Source organism: Myiozetetes cayanensis, unplaced genomic scaffold (genome assembly GCF_022539395.1).
Source record: "Myiozetetes cayanensis isolate MyiCay16 unplaced genomic scaffold, myiCay2020 scf838, whole genome shotgun sequence".
In the NCBI taxonomy this organism is placed as follows: Eukaryota; Metazoa; Chordata; class Aves; order Passeriformes; family Tyrannidae; genus Myiozetetes; species Myiozetetes cayanensis.
The window spans coordinates 1-15541 of record NW_026088117.1 but is presented as its reverse complement, the minus strand read 5'-3'; the positions used below and the strand labels follow the sequence as shown (position 1 = coordinate 15541).

At 47.4% G+C, this 15541-nt stretch overlaps 1 protein-coding gene across 1 annotated transcript; it reads left to right on the top strand.

Annotated features, from left to right (window-relative positions):
- Positions 1–3439: 3439 nt before the first annotated feature.
- LOC126652415 (hepatic lectin-like) lies at positions 3440–13338 on the top strand. The gene is made up of 9 exons (XM_050339149.1): positions 3440–3518; positions 5150–5200; positions 6438–6515; positions 7460–7669; positions 8964–9026; positions 10131–10220; positions 11066–11235; positions 12108–12214; positions 13085–13338. The coding sequence occupies exons 1-9, from the start codon at positions 3446–3448 to the stop codon at positions 13218–13220; spliced, it is 978 nt and encodes a 325-aa protein (XP_050195106.1). The 5' UTR covers positions 3440–3445; the 3' UTR covers positions 13221–13338.
- Positions 13339–15541: the final 2203 nt, after the last annotated feature.

The window sequence follows — 15541 nt, the reverse complement described above, 5'->3', positions numbered from 1 at the left end:
AAGAGATTATTTTATATGTTTGTATATTCATAGGTTTTGTATATTTATATATTTCATATCTTTATATACTATATAAAAATAAATATGCAATACTCACATACTGTTTAAATGTTATTTTTATATTTTTATATATTTATTAATATATTTACTATATATTATTGATATATTCATATATTTATTATTTACACTATTTATATATTATAGAATATTATGAAGAAATTTTAAAATATTTATATTTTCTATAAATACATATTATATATTAACATGCTATATATAAATTCAGTATAAATAATATATACCTATAAGTATATAAATATATATTTATATATAATTATTAATAGGTATTTATGTATTTTAAATTTAAAAATTTAAGTCAAGTAAATCAATTCAACCAATGAAAATTATCACCCAAATAAAGCAAATCAAACTGATGCAATAAAAGAAATTAAAATAAATGAAAAGAAAATGAAATAAAATATAATAAATAGATGCAATAAATTACATGAAAACTAAATTTTTAACAGACTTAAAAATTGAAAAATTGAAAAAAATGAAAATCAGAATAAAATTAGAAAATAAATAAAAAGGATTAAAATTTATATAATAAATACAAAATTACTGAAAGTGTAATTATTTTAAAAAAGTATGAAATTCCAAATAAAAAATAAAATAAATAAAATACATAAAACCGACTTAATAAAATAAAGCAAAAAAGTAAAATTGACCGAAATAAAATCCATTCCATTGACTCCTTAAATGAAATAAAAAGTGATTGTTCCCAATAAAGGAATCCATTGGAATTCAACACTTTGAACTCAATCCTTCCAATGGAATTCAGTTACTCATTACAATAAACACATTAATAATTAAATTAAAATAGGTTAAATCCCTCATTAAAAAAATCGAATTAACCCCAGTGCCCCCTTATCCCGCTTTTCCAGGCCTTTCCCACCCTGTTATCCCTCTTTTTCCTGCCTTTTCCCTGGGTTTCCCCCATTATTTTTTCCCAGTTTTCCTGCTTTCCCCTGTTTTTATCCTGTTTTTTCCCCCCAGGAACTTCTCAGATGAATTTTGGGAGACCCCCCAGGAATAGCCCCCTGTTCCTCCCCCCATTATCCCTGTTTTCCCTCTATTATACCAGTTTTTCCTCCTCTTTCCCCATTTTTCCCCCCATTATCCCTGTTTTCCCCCCATTATTCCATTTTTTTCCCCCATTATCCCTGTTTTTCCCCCATTATCCTGGGTTTTCCCCCATTATCCCAGGTTTTCCCCCCATTGTCCCAGTTTTCCCCCCCATTATCCTGTTTTTTCCCCCCATTATCCCAGTTTTCCCTTGATTATCCCAGTTTTTCCCCTCTTTCCCAGTTTCCCCCCCCATTATCCCAATTTTTCCCCCTCTTTCCCTGTTTTTCCCTCCATTATCCCAGTTTTCCCCCCATTATCCAAGTTTTCCCCCATTATCCCCCTTTTCCCCCTTTCCCTGTTTTCCCAGGAATCCTCCCCCTCTGGGAGGAGTTTTCCAGTCCCTGCTCCTTCCTCTCCTCCAGCCTTAAATCCCAATGGGATTCTGACAATTCCTCGGCCCCATTCCAGCCCCCCTGGAATTTCCGAGCAGGAAAATGGGAAAAGCCCCAAATTCCAGGGGTTTGGGGCACACGGGACCCGGGGAGGGGCAGGTCGGGGGGTGGGGCACCAGGGGAGAGACTTTTGGGGTGTTTGGGTTTTTTTTTGAGGGAGGTTTATTCCCATTTTTTTGGAGGTCGTGACGTCATTCATTGATTGATCGAGGAAAGATCAATAAATGGAGAATTCTGATTGTGATTTGATCCCAAACGGCTCCCGAAATCTTCCTAAAATCGGGAAGTGCTGCTGGAGTGGGGCTGGAACAGCAGGGGGGCACTTTTGGGGCATTTTTAGGGGTTTTTTGGGGGGTTTATTCCCATTTCTGGAGGTCGTGCCGAGCCTCGCGGGGTCGTTTCCCAACTAACCAGGAAAACCTCAAGAAACGAAGGATTTTGGCCCCGATTTACCCCAAACCCACCCGAAATGGCCCCGAGGAGGGGCAGGGCCACCTTTTCCCCCGGGCTTTGGGGTAAAAAAAGCCCCAAAAGGGGAAGTGAGAGCGGCGAGAGGAGCCGGGAGGGGATTTTGGGGGGGCCGAGATGTAAATTGGCCGAGCCGGAGGTGCCCGAGCGCGGCGCCGCTTCCGCCGACAGAACCCGCCCGGCACCCGGAAATCTGAAATTCCATAAGCCTCAAAAATCCCAGCCCTCCCAAAAATCCCCCACCAAAAATCACCCCCAAAATCCCCCCCCTGGAATTCCAGGATGTGCCCTTTGACCCCAAACCCAACCCAAAGCCACCAAATCCCGGGGGCTGCCGGGAAGGCGGAGTTTTGGTGCAGGGAAGAGCCCAAAATGTCTTGGAATTCGATGTCTTGGGCATCCGAAATCTTGGAATGCAATTTCTTGGACATCCAATGTCTTGGACATCCAATGTCTTGGACATCCAATGTCTTGGACATCCAAAATCTTGGACATCCAAAATCTTGGACATCTAATGTCTTGGACATCCAAAATCTTGGACATCTCATGTTTTGGATATCCAACATCTTGGACGTCCAAAACCTTGGACATCTAAATCTTGGACATCCCATGTCTTGGACATCCAAAATCTTGGAATCCAACCTCTTGGAGATCCAAAATCTTGGACATCCAACATCTTGGAATCTGATGTCTTGGAATTCCATTCTCTTGAACCTCCACATTTTTGGACATGGAATCTCTTGGACATCCAAAGTCTTAGACAACCAACTCCTTGGCCACCCAAAATCTTGGACATCAAATCGCTTGGACATCCAAAACCTTGGACATCCCATGTCTTGGAATCCAACTTCTTGGACATCCAATGTGTTGAACATCCCACATCTTGGTCATCCCAAATCTTGGCCATCCAATGTGTTGAACATCCCAAATCTTGGCCACCCCAAACCTTGACTATCCCAAATCTTGGCCATCCCAAATCTTGGCCATCCAATGTGTTGAACATCCCAAATCTTGACCATCCCAAACCTTGCCCACCCCAAATCTTGGCCATCCCAAATCTTGACCATCCCAAATCTTGGCCATCCCAAATCTTGGCCACCCCAAACCCTGGCCATCCCAACCCCTGCCCACCCCAACCCTTGCCCACCCAACCTCTGGGACTTCCCCCTTTCCCCCCCCGTTGCGTCGTCAGCACCGCCGAGAAGGAACCGAAACCCCGAAGGCCCGACCGGCGGCTACAATCTGGGCTGGGCGGGAGGGGGATTTGGGGTTGGGGGAGGAGATTTGGGGTTGGGGAGGAGATTTGGGTCAGGGAGGGATTTGGGGTCAGGGGGGATTTGGGGTCAGGGGAGAGGATTTGGGGTCAGGGAGAGGGATTTGGGGCCGGGGCTGAGGCAAACATGGCCCAGCAGGACCCCTACGGGAACTGGCTGGGCCCCCCCGCGCCCACCACGGGCCTGGGGAGGAGACCGGGTGAGTTTGGGGGATCCCCCTTCCCGTGGCCTTCCCGTGTCATTCCCGTGCCCTCTCCGTGTCCTTCCCGTGTCCTTCCCACGTCTTTCCCGTGTCCTCTCCGTGGTTTTGGGGTCGGCGGCTCCGGAAGCCTCCAGGACGGCACCGTCGGCGTCCCCAAAGGGTCGAACTCTTTTTTGGGAGAGTTCCGAGTTCCCAAAACCTTCAGGTTTGGCCCCAAAGTTTGGGTGGAAAATCCTCGTTGGGGCCTCAAAGCGTCGGGAATGGCCTGGCTGGGGGGGGGTCCTTGGGGTTTGACCCTGGATTTGGGGGTTTCTTTGGGATTTTTACCTGGATTTGGGGTATTTTCCCCTGGATTTGGGGTTTTCTCCATGATTTTTACCTGGATTTGGGTTATTTTCCCCTGGATTTGGGGTTTTCTCTGGGATTTTTATCTGGATTTGGGGTATTTTCCTCTGGATTTGGGGGTTTCTCTGGTATTTTTACCTGGATTTGGGGTATTTTCCTCTGGATTTGGGGGGTTCTCTAGGACTTTTATCTGGATTTGGGGTATTTTCTCCTGGATTTGGGGGTTTTCTCTGGGATTTTCCCCTGGATTTGGGGTATTTCCCCCTGGATTTGGGGTTTTCTCTGGGATTTTAACCTGGATACAGGGGGAGTTTCCCTGGATTTAGGGGTTCTCCCGAGATTCTTACCTGGCTTTGGGGTTTTGTCCTGGGATTTGGGGGTTTCTCAGGTTTTTCACTGGATTTAGGGATTCCTCCAGGATTTTTACTTGGATTTGGTGGTTTTGTCCCTGGATTTGGGGTCCCAAGGGCCAAACTCTTTTTGGGGGAGCTCTGAGTTCCCAAAACCTTCAGGTTTGACCCCGAAGTTTGGGTGGAAAATCCTCGTTGGGGGCTCCAAAGCATCGGGAATGGCCTGGCTGGGGGGGGTTCTTTGGGGTTTGACCCTGGATTTGGGGGTTTCTCTGGGATTTTTACCTGGATTTGGGGTATTTTCCTCTGGATTTGGGGGTTTCTTTGGGATTTTTATCTGGATTTGTTTTGGGTTTTTTTGTTTTTTTTTTTTTTTTTTTTCCCTTCCCCCTGGATTTGGGGGTTTCTCTTGGATTTTTTACCCAGATTTGTGGCTTTCTCTGGGATTTTTCCTTGGATTTAGTTTCCCCCCCCTGGATTTGTGGTTTTTTTCCTGAGTTTTTCACTGGATTTGGGGGTTTTTCCAGGATTTTTACCTGGATTTGGGGGGTTTTGTTCCTGGTTTTGGAGGTTTCTCTGGGATTTTTCCTTGGATTTGGGGTATTTTTCCCTGGATTTGGGGATTTCTTTGGGGTTTGTACCTGGATTTGGGGTTTTCTCCGGGATTTCTATCTGGATTTGGTGGTTTTTTTCCCTGGATTTGGGGGTTTCTCTGGGATTTTTCCTTGGATTGAGTTTTTTTCCCCTGGTTTTGGGGGTTTCTCCGGGTTTTTCACTGGATTTTGGGGATTCTCTGGCATTTTTATCTGGATTTAGGGGAGTTTTCCCCAGATTGTTTTTTTTCCTGGGATTTTGATTTTTCTCCAAGTTTTTCCCTCCCAGATTTGTTTCTTTATCCCGTTTTTTTTGTTTATTTGTTTGTTTTTTTGGCAGGAATTTACTCCTCCACTGGGAAAATGTCCCCCGTGGGCGATTTCAGACCAGGTAATTCCAGGTTTTTCCAACTTTTCCAGGGTTTTTGGAGGTGGATGGAAAGCAGAATTCCCAGAGGTGCCTCCCGGGCTCAATCCCGGCTTTATTTTGGCTCTGAATGGGAAGTTTTGCTCCAAAAATTTGGCTTTTTGGGGTCAAAAAATGAGAGAAGAATCCACCAAAATATCCCGGAATTCCCCACACAGGGAATTTCTGGCTCTTGGAATGGAATCCAACCCTGGAATTGTGTTATAAAAGATATGCATTTTATTATAATATAGAATATTATAATAAAATAAACTTAATTAGAAAATTACATACATTTTGTTCTATACAATAAAATAAAAATTTATTATAAACTAGAAAGGACATTTCTTATATTTTTGATTGGATTTTTATTTTAATATTTAATATTTAATGTTTAATATTTTATATTTTACAGTAAATGTTTTATATTTTATCTGTCATCTTATTTTTATTCATTATTTATTTTAATTAAAGTATTAATTTAATTATTATTTCATTATTAATTAAGTATATTTAATTATATTAATAATTTAATTATACTATTAATTATATTATAATTATTAATGATTTTCAATACGGATGTAATTATTAATAATTTTTATTATTACTTATTTAAGTATTAATATTATTATACTATTAATTTAATTATATTATTAATTATTATAATATAATATATATTATTTAGTATTATAATCTATATTATAAACTATAATTAATTATTATAATCTATATTTTAATTATATGTCTATAATAATATTTAAATTACATTTATATAAATATTTATATTAATTATAGAAATGATTATAAATTATGCTTGTTTTATAAAAACGACACGTTTTATATAAACAATTATAAATTCTTATGATAAATAAATATTGATGTGTTTTAATGCATTTTATGTTCTTTATATTAATATCCATAGAGAAATGCATCATATAGGAATTAGGGGATTGTGGGATTTGAAGATAAAGGGGATAAAAATGGATAAAATCAATATATTGGGGGAAAAATATGGGAAAACAACCCGGGAATCACCAAAGGGAAAAGCAGAATTCCGCTTTTTGGCGCTCTCCGGGCTCAAACTTCCATGGAATGCTGGGGATTTGGAGACAAAAAGGGGATAAAAGTCGATAAAATCAATATATTGGGAACAATCCCCTTCCCGGGGGCCCCCCACGGTGCCCCCAAATCCCGATTTTCCCGTTTTTCCCCCATTTTCGAGGGTCCCCGGACAGTTTCGAGGCCGATTACGACGACGTCTCCCTGGCGGAGCCGGAGCCGCCCAGCAAACCCGGCACAGGTGACACCCCCGGGAAACGGGAATGTGGGGGGGAATTCCACCTGGAAATGGGAATTTTGGGGGTAATTCCCTCTCAAAATGGGAATGTTGGGGTTGATTCCTCCCTGGAATGGGAATTTGGGTTTTAATTCCACCTCAAAATGGGAATTTGGGGGTTAATTCCTCCCCAGAAATGGGAATTTCAGGGTTAATTTCCTCTCAAAATGGGAATTTGGGGGTTGATTCCCCCTCAAAAATGGGAATTTTGGGGTTAATTCCACCTCAAAATGGGAATTTGGGGGTTGATTCCCCCTCAAAATGGGAATTTTCAGGTTTAATTCTGCCTTGGAATTGCAATTTTGGGGTTAATTCCACCTCAAAATGGGAACTTTGGGTTTTAATTCCACTTCCTTATTTGAATTTAAGGGTTAATCCCATCTTGGAATGGGAATTTTAGGGATTAATTTTAGGGATTAATTCCACACCAGAATGGGAATTTGGGGGGTTAATTCCACCTTGGAATGGTGGATCAGGATCAGATCCCGATGGAACAGGATTAGGGTCAGGATTGGACCCCCTGGATCAGGATTGGACCCCCTGGATCAGGATTAGAGCCCATGGATCAGGATTAAGACCAGGATTAGACCCCCAGGACCAGGATCAGGATCAGGATTGACCCCCAGGACCAGGATTAGATGCCATGGATCAGGATTAGACCCCCAGGATCAGGAATTGAGCCCGATGGATCAGGATTAGACCCTGATGGATCAGGATTAGACCCCATGGATCAGGATTAAGACCAGGATTAGACCCCAGTGGATGAGGATTAGACCCCCAGGACCAGGATTAGCCCCCCAGGCTCAGGATCAGGCTCAGGATTAGACCCCATGGATCAGGATCAGGCCCAGGATCAGCCCCCCGTGCCCAGGATGATTCCAGGACTGACCCCATCCCGTTTTTCCCAGTTTATTCCCTGGCGGGCTCTCCGAGCCCCTCCCAGCCGGGCCCTCCCCCCTCCTGCGGCGCCGTCGCTTTTCCAGCGGAGCCGGAGCCCAAAAAGCGGGATTGGGATCGGAATTCCCGGGGGCTGGGCCGGGCTGGGGCCGTCCTGTCCGTCCTGCTGGGGCTGAGCATCCTGGCTGGGACCCTCCTGCTCGGGCTGGCCATGGAAAAACGTGAGTGCATTGGGATAATGGGATGGGAATGGGATGGGAATGGGACCCTCCTGCTCGGGCTGGCCATGGAAAAACGTGAGTGGGAATTGGAATGGGAAAATGGGAATGGGAATGGGATGGGAATGGGACTCTCCTACTTGGGCTGGTCATGGAAAAATGTGAGTGGAATGGGATGGGAATGGGATGGGAATGAGAGTGGGACGGGAAAACGGGATGGGAAAGGGGATGGGAAACTGGGATGGGAAACTGAGATGGGAATGGGGATGGGAAAGTGGGATGGAAACAGGGATGGGAAACTGGGATGGGATGGGATGGGAATGGGAACAGGAATGGGGATGGGAATGGAGATGGGAAACTGAGGTGGGATGGGAATGGGAGTGGGAAACCAGGATGGGATGGGAATGGGAGTGGGAGTGGGATGGGAAAGCGGGATGGGAAGATGGGTGGGGGATGGGAACGGGAATGGGAACAGGGATGGGAACGGGAAACCAGTATGGGAAACTGGGATGGGAATGGGAACAGGAATGGAAAACCGGGATGGGATGGGAATGGGAGTGGGAATGGGAACAGGAAACTGGGATGGGAAACCAGGATGGGAAACTGGGATGGGAATGGGAAAGGGAACGGGAGTGGGCCAGGAAAACCAGGATGGGAGTGGGAATGGGAGCAGGAATTTGGGCAAAACTGGCCCATTCCCCAATAAAAATGGGACTTTTGGGTGTTTAATTCGGATTTTGGGTTTTGATTCCAATCGGAAATGGGAATTTCAGGGTTTAATTGTGCCATGGGATGGGAATTTTAGGGTTAATTCCATCTTAAAATGGGAATCCCAGGGTTTAATTCCACCTCGGAATGGGAATTCTGGGGTTTAGTTCCAATTTGGCATCGGAGCTTTGGGGGTTAATTCCAGCTGGGAATGGGAATTTTAGGGTTGATTTCAGCTCCAAATGGGATTTTAGGGTAAATTCCACCCTAAAATCAGAACTGCAGGATTCGATTCCACCTGGGAATGGGATTTAATTCTGCACCAAAATGGGAATTTTCGGGTTCACTTCCACCTCCAAATTGGAATTTTGGGATTTAATTCCAACCAGGGATGGGAATGTTGGGGTTTCCCACCCCCCATTCCCTCCAGGGTTCAATTCCAGAGTAAATCCCCCTTGGAATTTCCCCCTCAAAAATCCACCAATGAGGCCCTGGAATTCTCCAGTTGGCCCCAGGATTGCCCAAATTCCACCCCCCCCAGGAATTCCTCAGGATCCACCCATGGCTTTTCCTTAAATTTCCCTTCCAGACAGAGAAATTATGGCAGAATTGAAGCTCCTGAAGTCAAACTGCTCGGAAAACCAGGAATCCGGTGAGTCCTTGGAATCCCCTCCACAGAAATTCCTTGGAAAATGTCATTTGGGGGGGATATTTGTCCATTTCCCGGCATTTTTTGGCGTAAATTAAAGGGAAAAATTGGAATTATCTGCCCAAAACCTCCCAATTCTGCAGCCTTCGCTTGTGATCCCACCAGGAATTCCATTGGGAATGGGGCAGCTCATCCCAAATCCCAAAGGGATTTGCCCCTGGATGTTGTGAATTGGAGCAAATTCCCTCCTGGGATTTTCAGGGATTTCTCCTGGGTTGGGATTTTACTGGGAAAAGGGAGGGGAAATTCCACCCCTTTTTTCCCTGGGAAAAGTTACAGGAAGGACGGGAATCCGGTGGAAAATCCGGGAGAAACCCGATTTCATTGGGAAAAATCTCGATTGTTGCCAAATAATTGGGAATTTTTGGGGAGATTCGGTGGGAAAAAAGTCCCCCCAAATTCCCTGTTCCATAAAATCCTGGAATTCGGGGTCGGAAAAGGGGTCTGGGGGCTGTTCCGGCCGGGACTGGGGGGTTCCAGGGAGGGAGAAAGGGACAAATCCCATGGGAAAAGCTCCGGGATTGGGGAAAAGGGGCGGGAGTGGTGGGGGCTACTCGTCCTGGTGGGAACTGGGAGGGACTGGGAGGGAACTGGGATGGCACTGGGATGGGCACTGGGATGGCACTGGGCTGGCACTGGGAGCACTGGGAAGGCACTGGGAGCACTGGGAGTTACTGGGATGGCACTGGGAAGGCACTGGGAGTTACTGGGCTGTGCTGTGGGGTAACTGGGAGGTTACTGGTCTGTACTGGTCCGTACTGGTCTGTACTAGTCCATACTGGTCCATACTGGTCTGTACTGGTCCATACCGGTCCGTACTGGTCTGTATTGGTCCATACTGGTCTGTACTGGTCTGTACTGGTCCATACTGGTCCATACTGGTCCGTACTGGTCCATACTGGTCCGTACTGGTCCATATTGGTCCGTATTGGTCCATACTGGTCCATACTGGTCTGTACTGGTCTGTACTGGTCCGCACTGGTCCATACTGGTCCGTACTGGTCCGTACTGGTCCGCACTGGTCCATACTGGTCCGTACTGGTGCAGTGTGGCGGGCGCTGGGGGCGGCGCAGCAGCAGCGGACGCGGCTCCGGACGTGGATCCAGCGGCACTTCCAGGAGCTCCAGGACGTCGCAGGTGATTCCCGGGAATCACGCCGGGAATTCCAGGATTTCCGCTGGGAATTCCCCCCCCCCAAAACCGCCATATGGGGGAAGGGGGGGATTCTCTGGGATTTGTCCTTGGATTTCGGGAGGTTTCCAAGGATTTGGGGGGTTTCTCCAGGGTTTTCCCTGGATTTGGGGGGGTTTTATCCAGACCTGGGGGGTTCTCCGGGATTTTTTACCTGGATTTGGATTTTTTCCCCCCGGATTTGCAGCCGGATTAGGGTTTTTTTAACCCAGATTCTCCAGGTTTTCCCCTGGATCTGGGGGGGTTTCTCCAAATTTTCCCCCTGGATTTGGGAATTCCTCTGGGATTTTTCCCCAGTTTTGGAGGCTTTGTCCTGGATTTAGGGGTTTCCCTGGATTTGGGGCCTTTTCCCTGATTTTGGGATTTCCCCCAGGATTTTTCCTTTATTTTGGGGGGGTTCCTCCAGGATTTTTCCCTGGATTTGGGGTTTTTCTCCCCTGCTTTTCGAGGTTTCCCCCTCGATTTTCCCTGGACTTTGGGGGTTTCTCCACAATTTTGACCCGGATTTGGGGCTTTGGACCCACATTCCGGTGTTTATCCAGGTTTGTTTTTTTTTTCCTGGATTTGGTTTTTTTACCTGAATTATTTGGGCTTTTCCTGGGATTTGGGGCTTTCCCTGGATTTTCCCCTGGTCTTGGACGTCTCTCTGGGTGTTTACCTGGGATTTCCCCCCTGGATTTTGGGAATTCCTCCATGTTTTTCCCCCATGGATCTGGGGCATTCCCTGGACGTCTCTCCAGGCGTTTCCCCGGGATTTCCCCCCTGGATTTTGGGAATTGCTGCCGTTCCAGGGCTGCTGTGCCGGACCCTGGAGGGCTCCCGGCGCTGCTCTGCGGGCTGGAGGATGTTTGGGAAGAGCTGCTACTCCTTTTCCTGGGAATCCTTGAGCTGGGGGGACGCCCGGGACGCCTGCGCCGACCTCGGAGCCCACCTGGTGGTCGTCGACTCCGAGGGGGAGCAGGTTTGGAAAACACAACATTCCCTGGATTCATTCCCGCTTCCCGAGGGCCATTCCACTCTGCAATTCCCACCCTGGAATCCCCACCATGGAATTCCCAGTCTGGAATCCCCACCATGGAATTCCCACCCTGGAATTCTCACCATGGAATTCCCACTTCGGAATTCCCACCATGGAATTCCCACTCTGGAATTTTCCCACCCTGGAATTCCCACCCTGCCATCCCCACCCTGGAGTTCCCAGCCTGGAATCCCCATCCTGGAATTCTCACCATGGAATTCCCATTTTGGAATTCCCACCCTGCAATACCAACTCCGGAATTCCCAACAAGGAATTCCCACCCTGGAATTTTCCAACCTTGAAATTCCCTTTTAATGCAAATGAAAATCCACCCTGGGGTTGCCAGTCTGGAATCCCAATCCTGGAATTCCCACTCCGGAATTCTCACTATAGAATTCCTATCTTGAAATTCCCACTCTGGAATTCCCTCCCTGAATTCCCACTTTGAGATCCCTACCCTGGAAATTCCCTCCTGGAATTTCCCCCTGTGGAATTCCCACCTTGGAATTCTCACACTACAATTCCCACTCTGGAATTCCCAGCCTGGAATTCCCAGCTTGGAAACCCCACCCAGGAATTCCCACTCTGGAATTCTTACCCAGGAATTCCCACCATGGAATTCCCAGCCTGGAATTCCCAGCTTGGAATTCCCACCATGGAATTCCCAGCCTGAAATCCCCACCCAGGAATTCCCAGCCTGGAATTTCCACTCTGGAATCCCCACCCAGGAATTCCCAGCCTGGAATTCCTACTCTTTCCCCCCAAACCCGCATGGATTCCTTGGGAATTCTGGAATTGGGGCTGTTTTTTTCCAGCAATTCCTGATGGAGAACCTGAACCGGAGCAGCTCCTACTGGATGGGAATCTTGGAGCAGCAGAAGGGAAAGTGGGTCTGGATCAACGGGGAAAATCCAACCTTCAGGTAGGGAATTCCAGCCAGGAATCCCAACAAAAGAATCCTCAAAACCAGGAAACGATCAGGAAATGAAAGGGGAAAAAAAATGGAAAATGGATCCGTTAAAAGTTCGGGGTTTTCGAAGTTTTAAGGATTTCTGTTGGAAAATTGGAATTTTTGGAGGTTTTCTGGGGAAAAAAAAGAAAAGAAAAAAAAAAAAGGGATTTAGGGACAACTTTGAGGTCAAAATTCCCCTCCAGGAATCACCAAAGTGGGAAATAATCAGGGAATTATTGGAAAGAATCCTCAAAAATGGGAAATAATCAGGAAATTAATGGAAAGAATCTTTAAAAATGGGAAATAATCAGGAAATTAATGGAAAAACGGAAAACTGACCCATTAAAACTTCGGAGGTTTGGGAGTTTTGTGGAAACAAAAGGATTTCTGTCAGAAAAATTGGGATTTTTTGGGAGCTTTATTTTCTGGAAGAAAAAAGAGGGTTTTTTTGTGGGGTTTCCAGGACTTGTTTTTCTTTCCTGATTTTGCTTCCCCCCCACTTTTCCCTGTTTTTTCTCCCATTTTTCCCTGTTTTTTCTCCTCCTTTTCCCTGGTTTTTCTCCCCCTTTTCCCTCTTTCTCCTCCTCCCTTTCCCTTTTTCCTCCTTTTCCCTGTTTTTCCTCCTCCTTTTCCCTCTATTTTCTCCTTTCCCTGTTTTTCCCCTGTTCCTTGTTTCTCCCTCCTTTTCCCTGCTTTTTTCTCCTCCTTTTCCCTGTTTTTCCTCCCCCTTTTCCCTCTTTTTTCTCCTCCTTTCCCCCCTGTTTTTCCTCCCCCTTTTCCCTCTTTTTTCTCCTCCTTTTCCCGTTTTTTTCCCGCCCCTTTTCCCTGTTTTTCCCCCAGTTTCTGGAAGTTTTGGGACAAGGACCAGGACGAGGAGCTCAAGAACTGTGGGATCATCGGGCCCGGCGGGGTCTGGGACAACGACTTTTGTTCCAACCTCAATCCCTGGATCTGCGAGAAATCCTGGAATTGCTGACCCAGCCCGGCATTTTCCCGCTTTCCCGACAATTTACCGCCCCTCCCCCACCCCCAAACCTGCCCCACATCCACCCAAAACGTCCAAAAAACCGCAAGCGCCCCAAAAATCCCCAAACTCTCCCCAAAAACCCCAAATCATACCCCCAAAACCCAAAACATCCCCTCAAAACCCCCAGATCCTTCCCAAAGAGTCCCCAAACCCCCAAATCCACCTCAAACCCCCAAACCTCCCCAAAACCTGACCCCCCGAAAAAAACCCCCAAGTTCCCCCAAATAAACCCAAATCCCCAAACTCTCTCAAAACCAAGCTCTACCCCGGAAAACCCACTCCCTCAAAACCCCCAATTCCGCCCAAAATCCTGATTTCCCTTTAAAAACCTCAGAATCCCCTGAAAATCCCCAAATCCCCCAAATAAAACCTAAATCCCTTCAGAAATCCCAACCCCCCCCATATTCCCCAAATAAACCACCAAACCCCCCCAAACCCTCTCAAAAAACCAACATTTTCCACCCATTAAAACCCCTAAATTCCCCCCCCGAACCCCAAATTCCTCCAAAACCACCAAAATTCCCCCTAAAAATCCCCAAACCTTCTCCCTTGTCCTTCTTTTCATCCCCCAAATCGTCCCCCAATAAAACTTGTATTTTTCAATATGAACCCTTTTTTGCCCCAAATCACCCCCAACAGCCCCCCTCAGCCCCGTCCCCCAAATTCCCCAAATCCCGGGAATTCCCATAAAACCTCCTGGAAAAACATTCCCCTAAAAATTCTCATAAAAAGCCTGGATGGAAATGCTGATTTTTCTTAAAGAGTTTTCAGCCCAAAAATCGATGTTTTTGGGGGGAGTTTCCCCCAATTCCATCGGCAGAAATTCCCTCTCCGGGTGGAAAATTAACCCTGGGAATTTCTGGGAATTCCCAGCGCTGCCAGGAAATCGGGGAATTCGAGCCAAGGTTGGGAAATTTGGGGGAAAATCGATTAAAAAAAAAAAAAAGGGCCCCGCGGAGAGGAAGGAAAGTGGAGTTTGGCCACTTCGGGAGGGTTTCGACCCAAAACGGGGGGAGCAGCGACTGGGAGGGCACTGGGAGGGCACTGGGAACACTGGAAGGGGACTGGGAAGGCACTGGCAGGGCACTGGGAGCTCTACGAAGGGTCTGGGAGGGCACTGGGAGCACTGGGAGGGCACTGGGAGCACTAGGAAGGGTCTGGGAGGGCACTGGGAGCACTGGGAGAGCACTGGGAGGGCACTGGGAACACTGGAAGGGCACTGGGAGCTCTGGGGACCCCCTTCCCAGACCAGACCCCCAAAGGGACCCCGACATCCCAGCCCCCCAAATGGATCCAGGGGTCCGGGCCCCCCCCGGGCCCCCTTTTCCAGACCCCCCAAGCGGATCCAGGACCTGGATTTGGGATCCCCAAATGGATCCAGGGGTGTCTGGGACCCCCTTTTCCAGACCCCCGAGTGGATCCAGGAGCCCCTTTTGGGACCCCCAAGTGGACCCACCTATCCAAGAACACCCTCCGGAACCCCGACTGGATCCAGAGTCCTGGGACCCCCTTCCAGGACCCCCTTCCAGGACCCCCTTCCAGGACCCCCAGGTGGATCCAGGTGTCCAAGACCCCATTCCAGGACCCCCTTCCAGGACCCCCTTCCAGGACCCCCAGGTGGATCCAAATGTCCAACCCCCACCCGAGCCCCCCAAGTGGACCCACAGATTTGGGACCCTCTTTCCAGACCCCCAAATGGATCCGACATCCAGGACCCCCTTCCAGGACCCCCGGGTGGATCCAGGCACCTGGGACCCCATTCCAGGTCCTGGACCCCCAAATGGATCCCAATATCATGGAATCATGGAATCGGGAAATCAGGGAATCAGGGAATCAATTTAGGGAGTCTTTCAAGGGTTTGGGTGTGTTGATGTTTTTTAGGGGTTTTCAAAGGTTGTTTTAGGGGTTTTAGGCTTTTTTAGGTATTGGGGTGGGGGTGTTGTTTATTTTTTTTTTTTCAGGTGATTTCAGGTCATTTTGGGGTGATTTCAAGCAGTTTTGGGCCGATTTCAGGCCATTTTTGGGCAATTTCAGGGTATTTTGGGCCGATTTCAGGCTGTTCTGGGCTGCTGGGCACCCCAGCTCTCCCACCCCCCCACCTCCCCCCCAAGTTCCGTCCCTGCCTCAGTTTCCCTTGGAACCTGGACACACCAATCCCATGGTCCCACCCCTGTCCGGACACCTGGATCCCTTCCCGGATTCAATCCCACGGTCCCATCCCTGGATCCCTTCCCGGATTCCATCCCTGTCCCATCCCTGGATCCCTTCCG